The 24,228-nt window shown below is 32.4% G+C and overlaps 1 protein-coding gene across 3 annotated transcripts; it reads right to left on the bottom strand.

Moving 5' to 3' along the window:
- Positions 1-8,478: 8,478 nt before the first annotated feature.
- LOC129318709 (uncharacterized) lies at positions 8,479-22,008 on the bottom strand. Of its 3 annotated transcripts, none has more exons than XM_054963624.1 (10): positions 21,923-22,008; positions 21,742-21,827; positions 16,067-18,407; positions 14,748-15,361; positions 14,061-14,306; positions 13,201-13,914; positions 12,271-13,095; positions 10,263-10,994; positions 8,999-9,788; positions 8,479-8,840 (listed from the first exon to the last, which is right to left on the bottom strand). In XM_054963624.1, the coding sequence occupies exons 3-10, from the start codon at positions 18,384-18,386 to the stop codon at positions 8,821-8,823; spliced, it is 6,261 nt and encodes a 2,086-aa protein (XP_054819599.1). In that variant the 5' UTR covers positions 18,387-18,407; positions 21,742-21,827; positions 21,923-22,008; the 3' UTR covers positions 8,479-8,820. The 3 variants fall into 3 exon arrangements, with proteins under 3 accessions (XP_054819599.1, XP_054819601.1, XP_054819600.1); XM_054963626.1 differs by having other exon boundaries at positions 13,201-13,911; XM_054963625.1 differs by lacking the exons at positions 21,742-21,827; positions 21,923-22,008 and having other exon boundaries at positions 16,067-19,875.
- Between the last annotated feature and the right edge of the window lie 2,220 nt (positions 22,009-24,228).

Below are 24,228 nucleotides of genomic sequence, written 5' to 3'. Positions count from 1 at the left end.
TTCTGGTCATAACTATGTTCTTTGCCATATTCATTCCAATTCCTTCACATACCTCCTAAAAAAATTCCTGAATATTAATGTTAAATGTGCTTATATACTCTTCAAATAGGAATTCATTTTCTAAAAAATCTTGACTTTCATGCTTTGAAAGGCCTTTGAGTTCCGTTTGATTACCTATATTGTAATGAAGAGATATTTATATGATCTGATTGTTTACGTAAAAACCCACGATAGCAAAAAATGCAATTTACTTCTGTGAGTTGCTAGAAAGTTAGCTAAGCCTACTCAATTGCATTTAGTAACTAACTGGCTATATATACGGGGGTGACTCCTCAGTCTTCTCCTAGCAAACAACAAGACAACAAAGTCAAAAAATATTATTTTCCTGTATCTCCTGATCTGAACACAAATCCCAATTCATAGGAATAATTTTTTGAACAAAGAAAGAAACATGGAATAGTAAACAAAGAGAGGTATTTTGAAATACCTCATGAAGTTGAAGAACAATAATTATGATTCTCCCTCGTTTCAATCATGCCTGTTCGAACTCACGACTTGCCAGTTAAGAGTAGAGCACCCTAACCAGCAAGCCACAAGACCATAAGGCTCTAAGTGTTCGCTCGTTTTATTGTTGACCTGTAGAATTTTATTGTTCCAAAATTGCATTGTGAATTAATATTCAAAATAAAATGTTAAACTTTATAAATTCTATTAATAAATTTTAAATAGATAATTTTTTTAGACATTATTAGTATGCATGAGGCCTCCTTTAAAAAAATTCTTAAAATCATATATTAAAAATATCTTATTTACAATTTTTTTATCAAGAAGGATAAAAAAATATCATTAATGGATGAAAATAATAGAGTTTCAATTATAAGTCAGGCAAAGGCATACATAGAAATGGAGCAAAAAAAGCAAATCAACCAATCCCCTCACATCGTAGAGTAATGGGGGCCAAAAACTGCTATCACTATTGTTGCAAGATTTCTTGTTGTTAAACCACCAAAATCCATAAGAAAGAAAATAAGCCAACAACAACCAACAAAACCATTAAGGGTGGGGGTTTAGAAAACCACCCAAGAGGTCCCACCTCTTTTAAAGAAGAAACCAAAGAGGTTGAAAAAGAGCCACCATGAGTGAATCCAAAGTAGTAAACACAACTATAAATATTAGCGAAACAGATGCAGAAGGAGGAAGAAGAAAAAAAAGATGATGAGAATGCACCATAAAACCTCACCCAATGAGGTCTCTCTCCCTCTAGGGTTTCTCTCAAGGATGGTGGGAATGCTTCTTGTCTTATGCGAGTGTTTGGTCCCAGCATCTTGCTCTTCTGTTTTTGTCAAAAGTAAGGATGCCCGTCCTTTATTTGCAATTTGTTGTTTCCTATTTTCATTTGGTTTTGCTAATGGATTGGCAATTCATCTGCTTAGAAATAATCAAATTTGAGGGGTGCTCTTTTATTTGGTTAGATATGGAGCTAGCTACTCTGATTTGCATTTTTTGGGGTTAAGAAATAGGCAATAATCTTTACAGTGGCTCTTATTGTCTCTTTGAGATGGTGGCAAATCTATGGCACTCATGACAAGTACCTCCTAATCTAATTAACAATTAGAGGACTATTTACCCTCACTGTAAAGTGGCTCCACCATTACCATCAAGCCACAAACTTGATAGGCTCTACATGACTGTTTTAAATTTATTATTTTTTCACAGTTAATTGATCTAGCTATTTCTTTCTAAAGTTAGGAATATGGGCGGGCTTAGCTCTTATGGGCTTAGTCATTAAGGGTTTGAACCTTAAAGCTTGGTTCTCCATTTTGAGTCCCATTTCTTAAGCCCGGCCCTTATGTTAAGGGCTTAGGGCCGGGCCTGCAAGCTCTTTTTCAAAAAATAAAAAAATTAAAATAAAATTAAATATTATAAATTAATTAAAATTAAAAAATTAAAATTTTCATAATTTTTTAGAAATTAAACAACACACATTTAGAAGTCTAGTAATAAAATTTACATCTTGATTGAAAAGTAGTTCATTTTTTAAAAATACATAAACATAATAATTATAAAAAATAAAAAATATCAAAAATTTTATACCATACACTGATATTTATTAAATTATGTTAAATTAATTTTAAAATAAATTAAAATTAATAATAATATAATGCTTGTAGGATTAGGTGAGCAGGTCATTGAATTCAAACACGTGTTGTACCAAATAATAATAATAATAATAATAATAATAATAATAATAATAATAATATAAGAGGGCTTTAAGAGTCGCTCGAGCCCAGATTTTTTTTACAAGGCTTATCAAGGCCAGACCCTTAAGCTCGATTACTTTGAAAAAAATTTATTTTTAAAATCTGAACCCTTATTTAAACAAGGTCTTCAGGCCGGCCTATTTCTTTCTTTCGTAGTATTAAGAAAACTTTTTTCTTATATAAAATGACAAATAGTTCAAATATAATTAAAAAGAAAAAAGAAATATAAAAATAAGAAACTAAAGAAAGAAGGAGAAAGACACATAAAAGAAATGTGTCCGCTTGAATGAAAGTTAATTTTAAACTTTTTACATAAATCATGTTAAAGTTGGTGAGTAGAGAATGAATGTCCTTTATTGTCATTGAGCTAAAACCTCCAATTAAATGTTTATTTATGAAGCAATTCAGCCAACAGAAGAGAATAAAATCATTATTATTAAGAAAACTTAATATTTAACACCAACACTTAGCATCAATTTTTGATCCAGTCCTTATAATTCCAAAATTCATGGCTTTTTATTTTGGGATTCAAATATATTTGCTAACTTATACTTATAAGAAAGTAGGAAATATTCACTCGTAATAAGCAAGAACTTGTTTTTTTTTTTTTGGGTGAGCTCATCAACACGTACGAGCATGGAGAAACTTTACTATATACAAGGAACCTTAAAACAAAAAAAAAAAAAAAAACACAGACGAGAGAAAGAAAACCAGAGGCATTTTGGAATACCTCATGACTTAAGCAGCAGCATCATCATCATCTCCTCCAAACTTTCTACTTATTTAATTAATTAAATATTGTTTGATATGACTCATTTATAATTTATAATTTATTACAAAAGGAGAGGTGTTTCAAAATACCTCATGGAACGCTTTGACTCGTCAGTTAAATAAAATCAGAGCGATCGCGTTGCATACCGAATCGAACCCTTGACTTGAAAAGTAAAGCGAACATGCCCCGCCCACCAAGCCACGAGTTTGATAAGGGCGGGGGTTATTTTTAACATGTTGGTTTAAGTCATGTTCCATTGTTGGATACCCAATTATATTTTTAAAAAAATTTCAGTTTAAACCACTTGATCAAGCATCATAATAATAATAATAATAATAATAATAATAATAATAATAATAATAATAAAAGAATCTCTTATAGCCTGTTTGATTCGATGGAGTGTAAAGGGATTATTTGTAATCCTAATGCATCATAGGATTCCAGCTATTTGGTTAGCACAAGACAAGGTAAAAGGGATTACATTATATAGGCAAATGAGATTACATCATGCGTTGTAAAGAAGATTACATCAATAAATTTATATAATCCCCATTACAATCACGTTTTATATCAAAATATCCCTCCTCATATAACATATCAAACAAACACCTGTAATTCTTATTACATTACATTTCATTTCTTAGCATTACATTATATTACATTCTCTCAAATTCTTTGAACCAAATAGGCCATTAAAGCCTAAAATTTTACCATAGATCATGGATAGTGAAATGAAATTAAAATGTTGACAAAATTAACCACTTGATTTTGTGAGACTATGCGCATAAACAATTTCGATAAGAAAATGAACCACTTTAGTATGAGGAATAAACAATTTTAATATGAAGAATTCACAACTTTATTTATTATGATAACAACAGTTTGAATAAAAACAAGTGAAGATATATGTATAAAATAGCTCTTGTATGAAAATTAATTACTTTAGTATGGGGAACTTGCAACTACTTTTACCATAATGGCAATATTAAGAATAAAATCAAATGAAACTATACGCACATACAACTATTATAGGAGAAATAATCACTTCAATATGGACAATGAACAACTACAATATGAGGAATTTGTAGAGTTTTTTACCATGATAATTGTACTAAGAATACAATCAAGTGAAGTTATGAACACAAACAATTCTAGTAACAAAAGTTAACTACTTGAGTATGAGAAATGAACAATTTTAATATGGAGAATTTGCAAGTATATTTTAACAAGCTCAAGCCATTAGAGACAATAAGATAACTTTAGTTTGCATTTTAATTTCATTTCACTACCCTTGGTTTGCAGTAAAATTTTAGATTTTAAGGGACTCTCTTTTTATCATGTTTGGTCAAGGAGTCTAGATTGAAATTCCCTATATTTTTAAATTCCCTATAAATTGAAATTCCCTTTATATCTTCATTCACCAGACACCTAAATTTCAACATTGGTTTCTCAGATTTTGATTGGTTTTGGGAACTACATGATATGGAAGAGGGCCATGTGCCTCACTTTTTCTTGGATTGAACAAGGTAGGGTTTATTGATGAAAGTTGTGTTCAAGTAAATCAAGATCCAAAGCTTCGTGATCAATGGGATCATTGTAATGCCGTTGCACTTTTGTGGCTTATCAACTTAATGGATAAACAGATTGCCAGTGGTATAGTCTTCTAAAAAACTACTCATTTTCGTCTGGATGGATCTTTAATGATGATTTTAAAGGTCTAATAGGACTAAGATCTTCTACTTGTGCATAGCAATTTCTTCGTGTACTCAATGTTCGCTTAGTGTTTCAAGTTATTTTACAAAATTAAAGGATTTTGGGATGAGTATAGTACAATTGTTCCTTTTCACACTTGTCAATGTTCCACATCCCAAGAATATGTGAAAATTGTTCAACAACAATGCTTGTTCTAGTTTCTAATGGATTTAAATGATAGTCATCAGAGTGCTTGTTCTCAAATTCTCCTGATAACACCTCTGCCTGTATTCAACTAGGCATAGTCCTTGATATCTCAAGATGAAGATCAACAAGTTCTCTCCTCTTACCCACATAACAATCCGATTGAAGCTTTAACCATGACTTTAAGAGGAGGTCGCCAAGGTTGAGGCTGGGAATAGGGGAGAAATCAAGATGAGTGCACTGATCATTATGGTTGCAAGGGACATAAATGATAAAATTCTTATCAACTCGTTGGGTTTCCTACAAATTTCAATACAAGTGTCAAGAATCAAAGGCCTTAAGATGGCCAAGTTAATCAGATAGTTAGTGAGCAGGTGCCAGCCTTACCTGCAGTCACCACCAATGCCAAGCTTACTGAAGCCTTAATACAAGGGGGTTTAGGCAAAGTGAGTATGATTATTCCCTCTTTGTCAAGCAAAATAAAACTAACATAATCATGATTTTGGCTTATGTAGATGATTTAGTTATCAATGAAAACAAGATAGAAAGTATTAATAGAGTCAAGCAGTATTTGCATTGATGACTTCCTATTTTGTGTTATAATTGACAAATTTTTTGTGATATTTTGGGAGTCATCAATGGAAAAGAGAAGCATTTTCTTTCTTTTATAAAGAAAAATTAACTAAGTGCATCATGTGGATTTATTGTAATATTTTTAAGAAAATTGTTTAGAATAATGAAAATTGAAGTGACCAAATATTTCACTCATATTTATTAATTGTGGATATGTGGAGCATGACAATATCAAAGCAAGAAAAAGAAAGGAGATAAGAAAAAAAAAGTAGTTCTCATTTGAAAACACAAAAGCAAAAATTCTGACAATATGTGAATTGTCAGAATTTTTATTAGAATTGCTCAATGGTTCCATAGCACTAGACACAAATGCAAAAAACACAGTTTCATTTTTTGTGCAAAAATACCTTACATAACTCATTTTTCTGGAATTGAAGAGCAATTTTTCAGTTGTTGCAACTAGAGAAAACCTTAAGAGAGCAAGAGGAAGAGTCTTGAAGCTTAAGATCAAGAAGAAGTGGAGAAAATCTTCATCTTACCTCATTTTATTAGTGTTTTCTTTTCTTCTTTTTCTCTATGTTGATGGATTCAAACTTTATCTTTGTTGTTACAATAGTTATATTAGTTATGTGTGGCTAAATCTTGTGGTTTTAGAGGACTATGAACTTATTTATGTAAATAACTTTTGATTTATCATTTAGTTGTTGCGAAATAAAGTTTTGATGACTTGTTCTTGAGCTATCTTGTTCTTGTTTAATGTTTGGCCATCACTAGGTGAGATTTGGGTTGAACCTTGAAAGAGAAAACTTAAATTGGACCTTGAAAACTAGCAGCCTAGGATTAGTTTAGCTAATTTGCCATTAGAATATGAATGTATCTAATTGACCTAGATAATCCTCATGGATTAGGGTCTCTATAATGTAATTAATTAATTAAGGTAATATTTTACTTTAATTGAATTAATTAGGGTCCTTAGTAATTAAAAGATACTTTGGATTAATTTAGATTTTTAAATTATCAAAACTAAGTTTCAAGACAATTAATGCAATAATGAGAGAGTTAGGAGGCAAATAGAGGATTAGGACTCTAGAACGCTCTTCTATTGGTTGACTTTAGTTTGTTTGTGGATTAAAAAGTTATTTCTAATTGATCACTTTTAATATTTTCATTTTAATTGTTCTAAAATCAATCTTAAGTTTTATTAACTTAATGTGAATGAATTTAAAAATTTAATGCCTAGTCACCATTTTAATTAATTCCCTAAAGTAGGGGTGTTCATGGGACGGGACTGGGACGCTCCCGTCTGTGTCCCGTCCCGAAAAAAAAATCGGGATTGAATTTTGGTCCTGTGTCCCGTCCCGTCCCGAAAGTCGTCCCATCCTGTTAAGAGTCGGGACGGGACCGGGACAAGATCGGGACATCCCGTCGTCTCGATAAATGGAATAATATCAAAAAAAGATTTGGGTAATAATGTTCATTAAAATTTTAAATCATATAATTTATTAAGTTTAAAATCAAAACAACACAAGCACATAAATAACAATAATTTAAAATTAGTTATTGAATTATATTAATCACAACTACATATTATAATAACAAATACAAGTGATCTTTATGCTATAAGATAAGTAACAACAGGCAAGTCAAACACAATATCAAATCATTATTCTTCTACTTTAATGAAGATGTACTAAGCTAATTACTCTTCTAAAAATAAGTAAGAAATATGTTATAAATAAAAGTTATTAAATAGATAGATATAAGAATAAATTATATTAATATAATTAATATATTATAAAGAAAGATATCGCCATGTTTACTCCATACCATTAAAATTATCAATATAAAAAAACTTTAGTTTTAAATAAAAATTGCAAGTATTAAAATTATAATTGATATAATTAATATAAGTATAAATTATATTAATATAATTAATATATTTAAAATAAAAAATAATATATATAATATTTGAGATGGGACAGGACGTCCCGATTGTAATCCCGTGTCCCGTCCCGTCTCGAACCTCTTTCCTGTCCTGTCCCGTAAAGTCCCGTCTCGATTATTTTCGGGCCGGGACAAAACCCGTCCCGATATGATCGAGACGATACCAGGCCAGTCGGGATGAGTCCAGACTAAACACCCCTACCCTAAAGGATCGAGTTTGATTTGTCACTAGTTTCAATTGTGACCCATGTTTCTCATGAATTGAGTTAGCTAGATCAGAAAAAGGAATTGTTCTTAGCCAAAGAAAATATACCCTTAACCTTATATCATACGAGACTTAGTGGAGCCAAGCCACTAAGCATACCTATGGAGCAAAATGTTAGGCAAAGTGCAAAAAGGAAAGTATGTGCCTCAAAAAACAAGAAAAAGAGAGAGAAAAAGAAGAAAGAAGATGCCTATTGCAAGAACCAATTGTATATTGAAGGTTGGCAGGTAGGCTTTCAATCTTGCCATCACTAGACTTGGTTTATGCTTTGCTGTGTAGACCTTGTCCCAGTTCATGAATGCTCCAAGAAGATCTCACATGGAGTATTTATGCAACATTAATTAGTTGATGTGCACATGTCTAACGTGAGAAAAAAAACATGCGGCTAACATGGCTTGATAATGTGATGGCACAAGTGCTTTTGCATCCTAATTTAATATATATAAATTGTGCTACTAAATTGTTACTCCAATAACTTTTTTGTGGGCCATCTTTGATCAATAGCTTTTGTTGTAAATACCAGCAAACTATGAAATTATTATCATGGGATTTACACTGACAGCTAGCGCTTTTTTTTTTTTTTTGAGCCAAGACAGCTAGAGCTGGTAATGATCAAATTTTTAAATATCCAAGAAAAATGAGATGAATAAATAAGCTAATCTGAAAATCCAACAACTAAACACAGTTTGTTTTTTTTTTTTTTCAATTTTTAATACCACAACGCAAATACAACAAAAGTACAAGATGTCAAACCAGAAACCACGAAAGAAACATAACAATGCTGCTGAGAGAACAACATTAACAAACAACCAAGGATCCCCAAATGTTTTCTCCCAACAACACTATCAGCGGCCACATAACGTGGCATGCATCGATTTAGGAAAATCAAACAAGTTTTACAGTCCCGAAGCAACCTAAAACACAAGCACACGTGACTTTTTTTGAAAGAACAAAAGCACCCATGATATAACTTGCATAGTCCCATCAAACGACACACTTTTTTTTTTCTGATTTATTTTTTTAGTTTTCTATTTCTCTGGGTTCCATGTAACTCTACAGTAAAAAGGTGGTTAAGATGCGATGATTGTCATTCTCCTCCTCCAACAGCATCAGCAGAGTCCGTCGCAGCCTACAAAATAAAAGTCAAAAAAGAAAAAGGAAAATGATTTTAGTGTTAATTTGTGACCAGAAACATGTAATGATATTTGCATCATACAGTTGTAATTACTCCTTCCGTCCCAAATCTGTGAAGGGGATAGTGAAATTGGTGCATCTTTGTTTAATTACCTTTACATGAATCATGCATGTTCACGGAACGTGGCATGTCTTGCTCTGGCAATCGGGGCGCATCAATGCTTGGGCCCAAAAATTCCAAGTTGGGGCATTCATCTCTCTCCAAGATACACAGCCTTGGAAATTTCAGAGTGGAACTCCCTCTATAAAAGCATGCTAGGCTTGGAAGGGAATCCAGAGAGACCTCAACCAGCTTCTCAAATACCACTTCACTGGTAGTCTGATCAATTCCGTCATCGTCTGGGGCCACTATTTCTTTAATGGATTCACATTTCGAGACTGTCAAATAACGAAGCATCCTCATACTCGTGGCAGTAGCGGCCGTGAATAAATATTCCAATCCACTGCATTCCCGTACAACCAAGTGTATTAGATTGGAAAAGGACACTGCAGATTGTACTAGCTTCGTCAAACAAGGACATCTCTCTACATACAAGAACTCGAGCTTTTGTCGGAGAGAATCCATGCCGGGGTGCTCTAACCCCATGCACTGGAGGTTACACAAATCCTCCAAAATCAAGCTTTCTAATCCTGTCTTAGCAGATCCTAACTGAAATGTGCAAGGGAACATCTCACGGATGTCACTGCAAGCGACAAGAAGATCCTCCAGATCGGGTAACTTGTGAATGATTCCAAATGGTAATTCATCTGCCTCACTCACATTGTGAAAGCAATGCAGCACAAGGAATTTTAATTTCTTTACAGGTTCATCTGCAATTTTTCCATTGCATAACATCATGGCCTCTTCCTTTTCGAGCGACAGGCACCGCAGGCCGCTAATAACCTAAGAAGCAAACAAGCAAAAGGTTGAAAACGAAAAGGGTCAACAACGGGATTGAGCACTGGCAACTTCAGTAAATTAATCAAGACAATGATTTAATTTGAGTCTCTCGTGAGACCCACTTGTTAGCAATAATTCTAGCCAACAAAGATAGTGTTCAAACCATCATTCAACTTGTTGACTCCGTAAGAACATAAGAATGAAACCAAATTACAAAACTGATAATACATTTTAACAATATGAAGTGCAAAATTAGGACCATATTGGACTAGGGTCAATAAGCAAACTCATCATCCAAGTGGGATGACTTGACATAACCTTCGTTTTTAAGTCCGTGCTAGTCTGCTAGTAATTATCATATAAGGGACTAAATCCGTTCAAACTGAAAGCTGGGGACTAAAATTGTCAAGAGGCATGTCAACTGCAAAAAAGGAGAAAACATTGATACATGCAAGAACTGTGAAATATGCTTCAAACCTCTCGCGTAGAGAAAAAGGATTGTGAATCATTTGAGGCACCAATTTGACCTTCTCCTTGGCAGCTTTGGAATTCTGATGTGACTATATGCGACTTATTCAACTTGCCACAATGATAAACAATAAGGTCTATTAAATCAGGGCATCGTAGTTTCATTCTTCCAGAATAGAAGCATTTGAGCTCAGGCAACATGCCAAGAAGCACTGAAGTTAAGCGTGGAAACTCAAACTCTTCAATAACTCCTCCTTCATGCGCTTCAACCTTTCCAACAATCTCCACAAGTGCCCTGCAATTTTTTATTTGAAGACTTCTGAGCTCCAGAAGTTCTTTTGCAAAAGTTGCCGCTGGAAACACAGTCTGTAGACAATCACAATCAATGACAATCATAACTTCAAGATTTTCAAAGCTCAAAATCCCTTGAGGATTCTGGTTCCACACATGCTTCATATTTGGCAGCCGATCCAATATCAGGAATTGCAAATTGGATTTCACCTTCGCCATGTCCTTCATATCAAATATTGCTACCACTGACCTGCAATTTCGAACTTGCAATCTTTCCAAATTCCCTAAGTATGGAAGCAAATTAGATGGAATTACATTTGACATAATTTGACAATTCTCCACCACCAGCTCTCTTAAATTTTGAAAAAAATTGTCTGGCACGGGACGTTTTTCATGCCATATTTCTTCTAGCTCAGCATGCTCAGAAAATTTCAATTCCCGGAACGATGGCTACAAAATTAAAATACAGGTGTAAGAAGAGAAAGAAATAAGTGAAATATTGACTTGATCAATTTCTCAAACTATCATTCATCGACGGACAAGCAGAGTCAAGGAAATGTGCTGCATGTTACCATCGTACTGCTAAAAATATGCAAGGCCTATCTTAATTAAAAGCCTGTTACCTCTCCTATTTGTACCAATTAAGTTCGACCATACATGTTAATTATGCCTAGAGATTTTCACAAATAAAATCAATTTTAGTCTCATTTACAGCTAAAGTAACAAATCCAAGCCCAAACCAACCAACAGATAAAAATTTGGTGAGGTATGCATCAAGGCTTGTGGAACATAAACAGTGCCCATCGTTATATTTTAGTACTCAACTCCGACTTATGTTCTATATTTGATTAAAATTGGTCAGGCTTGATAAAAATAAGAGTTTCGACTTTCTATTGATTAATAATATTGTTTTTTGTTTGCAGAAAAACATTGAATATCAGATAGCTATATAAAACACTTGATTATTCTAACTTGGGAGTAAACTTAAACGTAGATTACATGTATTCTAATTCGCACCCAACCATCAATGTGTGTAAAGGCAAGATTAATCTTGCTAGAGTTGAATTAGGAAAATAGTCTCTTCATTTCTATATATAAGAAGAAAAAAATATATCACACAGTTAAATCAATACAATAATTATATATAAAAATAAAGGACTTGCACTAAAATACCCTATGTTAACCTAAGCATGAATTAATTGTTTCTCGTTAATGTAAATTATAAGGGGTAATTTATAAAATCTATAATAAATACTTATTAAAATATGTAATTTTGCTTATAAGAAAAATCAAAAGTAATAATTTCTCTAACAAATAAAAATGGAAGGAGTAAGTTATAATTTAAATTTAAAAGGGCTACAATTTTTTTTTTTAAAAAGGCATGTCCTAGGGTCCTTCTCTCAATGATCCAGTCTACAATTGATGCATGCAAAAAATCATATAAATAAAGCTGACAAATTATATGATTAAAAGTGAGTTTGTTTAATTTTATGAGACTAATTAAACTAATGCCGTGTATCTTTGGAGGATAAACAGCTATTTCTTTTTCAAAACTTAAGAAACTACTAGAACATCATACAACCAGCAATTAAGGAAGAAGTGCATGTGTGTGTGGTTAATTTGTGATCAAGAAACCAGCCCCATTATTAACGCAACTAGTCCACCAAAGGATAAAATTTAAAGCTAAATAAAGTCAGGGTATATGATTTTTATTAATAGAATGTACCAGACATTTCACCATATTCTGTATTGTAGCATTCAAATCCCCCTTTTGATACCAGTTGTCTTCTTGTTCTTCTCTGTCAAGTACTTGTAGATTAAGCGCAGTTGTGACTCGCTTGCAGAATTCTGTCATCTTTGGACAATCTCTCACCATCAATTTTTTGAGAGAAGGGAACTTAAATTGATGAATCTCAGAGCTGCAGAAACAAGAGAGTTTCGGAAGATCTACAAGTTCTAAAGTCATCAAATTGCTAAAAACGATGTCAGGGATGTTTTTACTATTGACTTCGTCATGTTGTTCTGCTACAATTTTCTTTAGCGTCCAACATCCAATTACCTTCAAAGTCATGAGTTGAACCAAACTTTTGGCTGTGGAAAATCCCATCAAGTATCTTAATCGCCCACATTGATGTACTTCAAGAGATATTAAGTGAATGAGAGTAACCGAGGAAGGAGCTAAATTGATCAGTCCATGACATGATTGTAAATACAAGCTCTCTAGACATTGGAGGACTGGTTCTCTATCGAATCCTATATCCTCAAGTTCCCGCAAATAAAATAGTCTCAAATATTTAAGCTGGACTACAGTACCGATGTTTGCTTGTATCACATGGCTTCCACTAGGTATCAGTTCTCTGAAGGAACAATGGAACAGTGTAAGCCTTTCTAGGGAAGGCATTCTGTGGATAAACCAATAGAGCATTTCATTCGAAGGACATGACCATAAGGTAAAGTCATTCAGATGGTTCATACGATAGTTTTTAAAGTGTTTCTGTAGCCTCTCCGCTTCGTTCTGGCTTATTTCCAAAACTTCCAAGTTAGAGATTATCTACATAGCAGATGAAACAGAACTAAAGTTTGAAAAAAAAAAAAATCCAAAAAGGAAACACCTTTAAATAAATGCAGTATGAAAGCAGTCAAGCTTTGTTTGTACCTCGTCACTGTCATCAGGCAAGAAGCTGATTGGTCCTGCTTCTGAATTTGTGGATTCTGTTCTGAATACCTCCAGCTTGTCACAACTGTTCACTATCAGCTTTTTTAATTTCGGCCACTTTAAATCGTATGATCCCTTATAAAAACACTCTAGTTCCGGGAGGCGATCCATTGCCACTTGGGTTAATTCACGAAATTCAAATGTAATACTTGCATTTAATCCTTCATGAAGTACAACTTCTTCCATGCGAGCACAATTATGGACAGAGAGGAAGTCCAATTCTTGAAGACCTCTGGCTACCGAAACTGGAAATAAATATACCAAGTGACGACATTCAGTAACATCTATACTCTGCAATTTTTTGAATTTAAGAATTCCTTTCGGATCTTTATTCCATAAGTGTTCCAGATTTCTGAGGTTTTGTATTTGAAGAACCTGCAAGTGAGTATCATCTCCAGAACTGTTTGGTTCAGCGCCATCAAGGTCAAATACCACCGTCACTCCATCACAATCAACAATCTTCAAGCTCTCTAGTCTGCCAAATCTTCCCACCATATAACTCGGAAAAACGTTGTCAAGTTTTTTGCACCTCTTAATAAACACGGAATTCAGACTGGGAAAGGAATTTTGGCTGACTTTGCGAGGCCATATACTTGTTAGATTGTGCATGCGGGAGAGATGGATTTCCTCCAACTTAGGAAACACCCAAACCTTCTGTGATGCAAATTAAGCATTAGAAAATAAATTCAATAACTCGTGAGCTAATCAAATAATAATCATTACAGATTTGTAAAGGCAAACTTCATGCAAAATAACCGAATGTATCAAATATCACGGTACTTCCACTTTATTTCACGTACCTTTCCTTCAATCACATTAATTCCTTCAGATTCAAATATTTTTACCATCTTCTGACATCCACTGACAGACATGCTTTTGAGATTCTCCAAACTCCCAGCCATGGAAACTGAAAATATATATTCTATTTCATTACAATCTTCCACATTCAGTTTGATTAAATTTTTAAAAGGTTTCGACCGGCTGCTCCAAATGCTACGCATGTTGATCGAAGACAACTTCAAGCTCTCTAAGCTGGGAATTCTGACCTACAATACCAGCAATGACTGTCTCAATTAGGAGCAACTTTGTGATTTCCAACATCTGATATCAAGCAAGAAGACCACATTGGCAATAGTTCTTTAATTTTTTTTTTTTTTTGGAAAACTAATACTCCCTTCGTTCAAAAATGTAAGGCATTTTTTGAAGAGTTAAATATTGAAAAATATAAGGTATTTTTAATGTTTTTAGGTGTAATTATTGCCCTTTTTTTCAAAAATGTCTCTATTGATGAATGATTTTATATTTATTATAAGGTATTTAATTGAAATAAATATAAAAAAATAGAATTAATTTAAAAGTAGATAACTATTTTATTGAAGGTGAGATTCAATTAAAAATATTTTATATTTTTTAACAGCTGAAATATATAATATTAACGACTGTTCAAACTATAGTATGTATAAAAAAATAATTGAAAATATAATTACCTGTTCATTGAAGAGACATGTGTCAGCATTTTCAGCCAGATCATTAGAATAGACTTTTGAAAATTTCTTCAAATTTTGCAGTGCCAAAGAGCCTAATTTAACAAACAACACATCATCATCTTCATCTGCATCATGCTCTTCCTTAGCCACAATATTCTCCATGGAATCACAATCAGAAACATCAATTGTTTCAAGAATATCAAGGAGCTTAACCATGGAAAGTGAGAAGATATTGTGTATTAGGGCACAACTCGTGATCCGAACAACTTTTAGCTTCGAAAATGAGGTCCCCGTAAGCTTGCTATAGCTTATTTTCTTCATGTTCTTTAACTTGTAGAGGCAAAGTGATTCTAGATTGGGGAAAACATCTTTAGGATCTGGCAACTCCTTTGAGTTAATGATGGATTCAATATCCGAGTTATTTATGATGGATAATTGTTTCAAAGATTGAAATCCTTCCAAATTCAACTCATAAAAAATATCTCGAACACCTTTTAGTTCCCCCAATAACAATTTTTCTACTCTTCTAAACAACATCTTGATACCCTTTTGAGAGTGAATAAGGTTGTTCTCATTTATCTTTAGTGCCAAAACTCTTGATGCTTCATCCTTACCTGCGTGAACAAAATCAGAAAAAATTACTAGGTAGGAGGTGAAAATTTTCCTGGTAAACAAAATTTTATATTTAATAATAAAATATTAACATTAATAAGCACTACAAATTTATTTTAATATCAAATATTTACTAAAATAATATAAACATAAAATCAGATATTTTTATTAAAATTAAAAAGAAAAAGCTATAATAATAAAAAAATAAAAAAATGAAATTAAGGATCCGTTTGATTTTTGTTTTGAAAAACTTTTTTCTATTTTTAAAAATGATAAGTATTTTAGATTTAAATTTTTTCAAAACTATTCTCATTTTGGTTTTTAAAAACAAAAAATAGAAACATCTTAAGATTGATTCTATTTTTAAAACACACTATATTTGACTATTGTAAATTAAACTACCTTTAATATGGACAATCACTATCATATGATATCATTATTAACACTAGCAATCACTACTATTGGTCATTTTTAACTCTAAAATTATTTTGAATTAATATAATAAAATATATTTTCATTTTGTTTTGTTTTGAAAAATAATTTCTAAAATTAGTTTACAAAGTAGTTTTTTTTTAAATAAGAACCAAGTCAAAATTAGTTCTATATGTCTTAATGCACGTAAATGCAATGATTAAAGTAGGTTTAGAATATATTATACATTTGGGACCATACTATTGACCTTATTTCCCCTATTCCATTCTACATACCTGGCATCTTGAAATCCCCCACTGAAAGTGTCTCAAACTCTCCAATAACAATCTTGTAACTATCCAACTTTTTGAGGAACAAGTTCCTTGGTAGAACTGATGCAGAACTTGATATGCTTATATCTAGATTCTTCAATCTGAATAGGTGACTCAGCTCAGCTAGAATAGCATTTCCAATTTGACTTCCTTCTCCCTCACTCTCCCACTTCACACTATTCCTCATGTACAACTCTTCTAAATTATTCAACCTTGACAACACATGAGGTGGGATCTCTTTAAGTTCGGAGCAATTACTGATGTCAAGCAACTGCAACTTATGTAAGTGGCCCAATTCAATTGGTAGCTTTTTAATTTTAGATCCAGAAAGGCTAACAATCCTTAGCTTCTCTAGCTCTCCTATAAAGGATATGTCACCTAACTCGCATCGTTCTAAACAAAGCATTCTCAAGTTTTTTAGGCATCCAATTGCAGTAAGAAACTTTGACAAATCAATATCAGTCAAAATCAATGCTCTGAGTTCTCTCATCCCTCTAAAAAAACTTTCTGGTATATTAAAAGAATGATCAAGACTATCAACATGGAAAATTTTGAGTTTAGGACAACTTGCAAAATTTGGAAGTTTTTCTTTGATATCACAGTTGTGTACAGATATAGCACTGTGCATCCTAAATTCATTTTTATGAGGCCACTCATACAATTCCTCATTTCGCCTAGTAAACAAATGCCGCTCCTTGGATGCTATTGATAAGGCAACATCGCGAATCATATCATGCATGTTAAAAGAATCGCTAGAATAACTATTCAATAATAAACTTGAATCTTTTAACTTCTCTATCAATCTGAGTATTCTTTCACGAATTTCCTTGATTGTAAGGAATCCATCAAATATGTCCAAACCAATGCAATACTTCACCAAGTCCATAATTAATGGATGATAACCCAATTGAGCACAAAGCAAGAAAATAGACTTGAGCTCTTCACTTTCTAGATGATTAAAGCTCAATTTTGTAGAGAATTCCACAGATTCAACCACCTCTGTAAATTCTTGCTTTTCAAGTTGTCTAAGCGTGTCATTCCAATCTGAGTAGTTCTTGTTTCTTAGTGTCCTTCCAATAGTGACGACAACTATAGGTAACCCGCCACATTTCTTGGAAATTTTAATTGCCAATTGACCTAACTTGGGAGTTTTATCGGCTACTCTCGCCACCTTCTTCAGTAGAAACTCTGCTTCTTTATCATCTAAGCCTTCTATGGAGAAACATGAGCTTTCTTTCACATCCATTTTATTATGTAATACCTCTCTACTTCTTGAAGTTAGCACAATTTTGAACAATTTGGCATCATCAATCACTTTTTTAGTTTTGATAGTACCGGTTGCTTGTTTCTTTTTTGGAACATTACCATCACTTGTTATTTCTGTAGATATTTTACTCGTGATAATATCTTCACTAGTATTAAGGCTAAGATTGACATCTTCTATAGGTATCCCCAGCATATTCAAGTCCAATCCAGCCCATAGATCATCAAGAACCACTAGAGTATTCCTCCTATCCTTCTTAAATGTATCTCTTAAACGACTTGCTCTACCAATCTCACTTTCGTCATCCAATCTCGCACCTAGCTGATCAGCTAGTAGGCCTTGAATTTTCTTAATATCTGGATCTTTTGTCACACTTACAAAGACAACAACATCGAACACCTTATCTCCTTGAGCTCTGCTAGCCATCTCTTTAACTAGAGTGGTTTTACCCACCCCTCCTGGTCCATGGACCCCAATCATTCTAATGGTAGAATTTTTCAACATCTCATTAATTTTCTCTGTGACTTCATCTCTGGACTTAAAACTTTCAAAATCAATGTCTGACAAGATAAAATCTATCGACAAATGCTGCAGGCCATAGGAAACTCCTTCAAAGGTTGACCTTTGGTAAAGATTGTCGACTTTCCTGGCAAGTCTAGAAGCCGTTCTACTCAAACGACACCTTAGCCCAGGTTTAGGCAAGAAACCTTTGGAATACACTGTATATGGAAGGTCTTTATCTTTCTGGAACTTATCATTTTTGGAAATTATGTCATTCACATCTTTTAACCATTGTAAAACATCAGCTGCAATTTCTTTGCCATTTCGTGATTCGTCATCAGCGCGACGTTGCACCCTCTTTGTTCTCTCTCGGAGACGTTTAACAGATTGCTCTAGCTCATCAAAAATAGACTCAGAGAAAAAATAACAAAGCTGTTCCTTTATTATTCGTGGAAGAAACTTTGATGCGTGACCACTCAATGAAGAAAACAACGCTTTTATTATAGCGCTCAACTCCATTCATTCCCTTACCCCTAAAGACTGTAAAAAGAAAAGGCAAACTATCAATATGAAGGAATAATAAGCGTCAGTATATACTCGAACCAAGCGACATTATGTAACATGCTAGTTTCATAATTGAGTTTATAGAGTCATTAGAGTTGATTTGGGGATTTTATTAAGGATCATGATAGATCCTAATAGGTGGGAGATCATGGTGTCAAGTTATTTTTGAGGATTCAAGGTTCTGGTCTCAACCACTAGCGGATACGACTATGCAGGACCAGGTCTGTGTGCGGGCTGAGACAGAGAAGAGAGATTAGCGTCTCAAGTTGTGTCCAATCATGGTTGAGGCATGTTGAATGGTCATCCATTTGCGGACGAGAGATGAAAAGGCAAAATCCCATCATATGGTTTTATATATTCATCTCGGTAGTTGCCGTTCTTCCGTTGAAAAACCCGTAGGGTAACATTAGTTATTTTAACACGATAAGAGGTAACCACGCTTAATTTACTTTTCTTGCTTGGTTTGTTTTAGTGTTGCATTTTTAACGTGTAAATCATATATAATATGAATTTTTGACTTGATAACCTATTAAGTGGAATGATGTGCTATATTGATTTCTTTATATGGGTATATTTATATTTTGGTATAGTAAAGCTTGATGAATGATGTAAAGTTATATTTCATTATCATGGATTGAATAGGTTGACTAGTATGAGTTGAGTAGTGGTTGGTAGAGGTTGTTGTTGTGGATATAGAAGTATTAAGATGTATTATATTTGACCACCTAGTCTTTACCATGAGATGCCTAGTGGTTGGGTTACATTCTTAAGGCCCTTGGTATTTCTCCTTCCTTTGGGCGGGATTAGAGTTAGCCCTTGGGACATGTGACACCTCTCTAGGTTATGGAGGAGGGGGAACCTATGATTTAGTGTTGAGCTTTGCACCTTTGGTAGGGTTGCATCTTGTCACTAGTGAGCTTGGTGAGGTTTAATCACATAGACAGATCATGTTTAACTGTGACAGCCTATGGGTTCAATAAGAGAAATAAGGAGGATGTAAGGCTAGTGTTTACAGATATAATTACTCACATAATTTGTATTTTGAAGTAATCATTATGTTGTTATTATTCTTAATCTTTATTCTTCCTATTTAACTACCTTTATAGCATGCCTGCATGCATTTTAGATTATCATGTGGTTATTAGGACCCTCTAATCTCATTATGTGGTTTCTAACATTTTAAGTGAAGATTTAAGTAGGGGTGTTCATGGGGAGGGGATGGGATGAGATCGGGACACCCCTATCCCATGTCCCGTCCACAGGACTAAATTTTGTCTCGTATTTCATCCCGTCTCATCCTAAAAGTTGTCCCATCCTATTAAAAATTGGGACATCCCGTGGTCTTGATAAGGTGGACAATATGGAAAAAAGGCCTGGATAATAACATTCATTAATTAAAATTTTAAATCACATAACTTATTAAGTTTAAAGCCAAAACAATACAAGTTTAAAGCCAAAACAATACAAGTATATAATTTCATTGGTTGATATGATTGAATATTTTTTATCATTAGTTAGCATAATTCAATTTATTTTTTATTTATTTTAAATGATTTTTATCTTTTTATTGGATGGGAGCATTAAATTAAATAATTAATTAGTTAATTATTAATTAATTAATTAAATATCTAAATCTTATAGGATGAAGGTGATTGGTCACAAATCTCTTCTCTCCCATTAGTCAACATACTTTGATATAATATTAATTATTCGCTCCAATTGGTCTAGTAATTTTTGTATGATCAATTTAATTTTAGTCTAATATTAATATGAATATTATTATTTCATTGGTCGACGTGATTAAATATTTTTTAATTGGTTGATAGAATTTAATTTATTTTTTATTTATTTTAATTGATTTTTTCTTTCTAGGGGATGGGAGAATTAAATTCTATTTCAAAATTTCCTTGAGTCATCTATCACGAGGATGTTAACTATGTTGTTTTCATGCTCTCGAGTCTCGCTAGAGAGTTTTTGTTTCCAACACAAAAATATCTTTGCGTCTCTCAATCTCACATTCCTTAATTAGTCATTGATCAGCCATTCTCCTGGATGAGTTTGTTGTCGATAGTGGAGAGCTGGGCAGTCAGGGTGGTAGAGTTTCACGCCTCTTTTCGACCAATGTCAAGGAGAGGAATCTCATAGCGTTAATCTAATTAGTCAAGAAAAATTGACTTTCATTGCATTAGTTAATAGATTTTAAGCTAATGTTAATATGAAAATTTTTCTTAATTCATTAATGAGATTTAATTTATTTTTTATTTTTCATATATTTTCAATCTACTTTCATGGGAGCATTGATTCAGGAATAGTCCTATTTTTAAATTTCTATGATCATTAGCATTAACTTCATTCAGTTATCTTTCTCCATTTGCTGTATTTTTTCATGCCTTTTCAATTTTTCTAATCAATGAGGTTTAATTTATTTTTTTTATTTTTTATGTATTTTAAGTGTACTTTCATGAGAGCATTGATTTAAGAGTAGTCTCATTTTTAAATTTTTTTATTATTAGCATTAACTCCATTCGGCTATCATTCCGTGGATACTGTACTTTTCCATGCCTTTTCAATTTTCCTAATCAATGAGATTTAATTTCTTTTTCTGTTTTTCATGTATTTTCTTAATTTGTTGTACTCAATACTAATTAACTTTTATTAACTATCATCCATAAACATTATCTATAAAAAAATTTAAGTTTGATTTAGATTATCAATCCTTATTTCATGATCTTGGCCCTTCAAACTATGCATGCTTCACTATACATTTTGCACTAACAAGATAATGCGATGACTCTTTGTCTTTTCACATAAAAAAAGCGAGGCAGAAATGATTGAGCAAACAATACATATATACAAGAAAAGATACATCTCTCCTTCTTGATGAAGAAGAAATAAGAATGTTCTCTTATGCATTCTAGGCACAAATTTATTTTCTTCCTTTTAACCTTTTAATATGTATAATATTTTTAAAAGTTTTAATAATTTAGAATATTAGCAACAAATTTTAAATATAACTAAAGACAAGATGTGTACAAATAAAATATTCAAGAAAAAAATGATCAAAGAAGGGAACTCTAAAAAATTTAATCATATTAAATGTGTCAATATCAATTACATCAATGATATTTGTTTTAAATTTTTTAATTCTAACTCATGTAATGCATGAAAAATTGTCTAGTTATTATATATGTACGTATATATGTATAATACAAGAGGCGAATCCAAATTAAACCTAACCTAATTCATGACCTTCATTATCATTAGCATGTGCAATTAATTTAGAAGCTCAAGACAGATCAGTAAGCCTTACTGGTTTATATGAAGCGGCTGGGTGCTACATACTTCACAGCTCTTTTTACGAACCACGCGGACAAATGGCTTCAGAAATTCCTGCAACTGTGCAACGATAACGAAAAATCTTAGTCGGTCAATAGACCATCGAACATTCACAGATAAATGAAGATATTTAAAGGTCGACGAAACAAACTAACTTATGTTGTAGTAAGCGCAGCGTAGCCTCTGACTCGTCTTCGACCTTGCTTCTTCTCTCCACTTTGAAGTCCCCTGAACGAGATAGCTGAAGGAAATGAAATTTATAACCAATCAACTTGATTTTTTTTAATGCGTATATAGCACCAGCTTCATGGTTTTTTTAATTTTAATTATGCTAAATGAACTTTTTCTTAACAATAATTTATATTTTAAAGAAAACAGCTGGAGGCAGACATTAGAGTCCAAAAATACTGTGCGCAAATATTTTATATATATATCTGTCTTTGTTAAGAAAATGTCATTGAATACTTTATTTTATTAGAGATAGTAATTTGTCATGATTTATGTCATATAAATTACTTAAAAAATTATGAATTTCATAATTGCGCTTACTCGGTCAAAAAATAACTAAAATATTAACACCTTCTTTTTTCTTCTTGTAAGAACCTCTCACATCTTGTATGCTGGCTTAAGGTGTTTTTGACTGAAAACTTTTAAAATAAAAGAAAGTTGTTCCTCTTCATTTATTTTTCAAGGTATGTTTGGTTGGAGTGAGAGAAGGAGAGAAGAGGGGAGGTGAGGGGGAGGAAGGGGAGAGGAGGGGAGGGGAAATTTGTAGGTTTTGGAGGGGAGGGTAACATCTCCTCCTCTCCCCCTCCCCCAACCAAACATACTCTAGGTATCTAATAAGAGGAGGGGAGGGAGCCCCTTGTTTGGTTAAGAAATTAGAGGGACCCCCCTTCAATTTGAATTTTTTTTAAGGACAGAGGATAAAGAAAATGATTAGGATTAATTTAAACATTTATTTTAAAAACTTAAACTATCTTTGATACTAAGATTATCTCTCTCTCTCTCTTAAAATAAAATAAATATTATCACCTTACAAAAATTAATATATAATTTTTTTAATGTATAAAATTTTAATATTTTTTATTAGATTCATTGATGAAATATAATATTAATGTGTTTGTTCTTCAATTTTTTTATTGATATATGTTCATATTCGTAAATTAAAAACTTAATAAATTATAATATAACAATTTTTTTAAAGTAAAAATAAAAATCAAGTTAAATTTGATAGGAATAAAATTATTAACTTATTTTTTATTTTCATCATCTCTCCTTCTAAATCAAACAAAGGTTTACTAAAATTTTTCCCTTTACTTTAAACCCAGCACACCCTTATAGCTCGTTTAGTAGCACGGAAGAGTTATTGATTAAAGTGAAAGTGAAAGAGGAAGTGGGGTTTTAAAACATGTTCGTATGCACATGAAAATGGATATAATTTTTAATTAAAAAATATATCTTATAGTATAAAAATACCAGAATAAAAAAATCTAAGTCAAATTTAATCTACACTGTTCAAAGGATATTTGTTTGCACAGTTACATTTATAAAAAAAATTAAATATTAAATTTAAACTATTAATATTAAATCTAGATTTTCCAACATATTTGTTAAAAAAATATTAAATTTAGAGGATTCAAATTTTGAACTGGTATAGCGAGACTAGAGCCAATAATTCAAACTAGCTTGAATCCGCCAAAAAAAAAATTAAAACCAGACTTGGCTATATGAATTTTTTTAAGAGGATGGGATACTTTAAGTTTAATTTAAATAAGTCCAATTTGAATTGAGCTCGGCCAAAATATACCCGACTGTTGAAATTTCCAACTATATATATATATATATATAAAGTTAGTAATTTTGGCTCAGCCTGATTGGTCAGCCTGAATCTGATTGAAAAAAGTTAAGGTCAAACTTAATTAAATAGGTTTTTTTAAAAAGGATAAAATACTTTAAACTTAATTAAAATTAAATCCTACTTAAATAAACATGACCTACTTGAATTATTAGCTCTAAGCAGGACCTCAGGGAGCAAAGCCGATCCATTTTGGACAATGAGTTGTTTAGGTAAATTTGAAAAATTCATTCCACACTGATTATTTTAATTAGCAGATGTGGGATATCTATTAAGTTATATAATTTTTATTTTTTAATTATTTAAATAATATTTACACACCGGATACAAATGGAACAGGTGTGGATACTGGATAGTTAGTTTTTTTTTTTTTTTGAAAAAAAAAAAATCTGGTACGCTTGGTGTATGAAGAAAACCATTGGTAAAAGTCCATAAATTTTGCCACTATTTATAAAAATACCACCGCGGCACCACCTCTATCTTTGCATATCTTTTTTTTTTTTTTAAGCTGGTATAAAACGTAGTTGTGAAAAGTAACTTTTGTAGTAGTGGCATGAATTATTTTGATGGATTATAAATTTATAATCATAATAAAATGACTTT

This window comes from Prosopis cineraria, unplaced genomic scaffold (genome assembly GCF_029017545.1).
Source record: "Prosopis cineraria cultivar Desert tree isolate PC_DT_omini unplaced genomic scaffold, ASM2901754v1 PC8, whole genome shotgun sequence".
Classification (NCBI taxonomy): domain Eukaryota; kingdom Viridiplantae; phylum Streptophyta; class Magnoliopsida; order Fabales; family Fabaceae; genus Prosopis; species Prosopis cineraria.
This window is presented reverse-complemented; position numbering and strand designations above follow the sequence as displayed.

Coding starts and splice junctions, on each gene's coding strand:
- LOC129318709 (XM_054963624.1), bottom strand. CDS start 18,386: ATGGAGTTGAGCGCTATAATAAAAGCGTTGTTTTCTTCATTGAGTGGT. Junction 15,362..16,066: donor GGGGGATTTCAAGATGCCAG/GTATGTAGAATG, acceptor TTGTTCACGCAG/GTAAGGATGAAGCATCAAGA. Junction 14,307..14,747: donor CATGTCTCTTCAATGAACAG/GTAATTATATTT, acceptor CTGGTATTGTAG/GTCAGAATTCCCAGCTTAGA.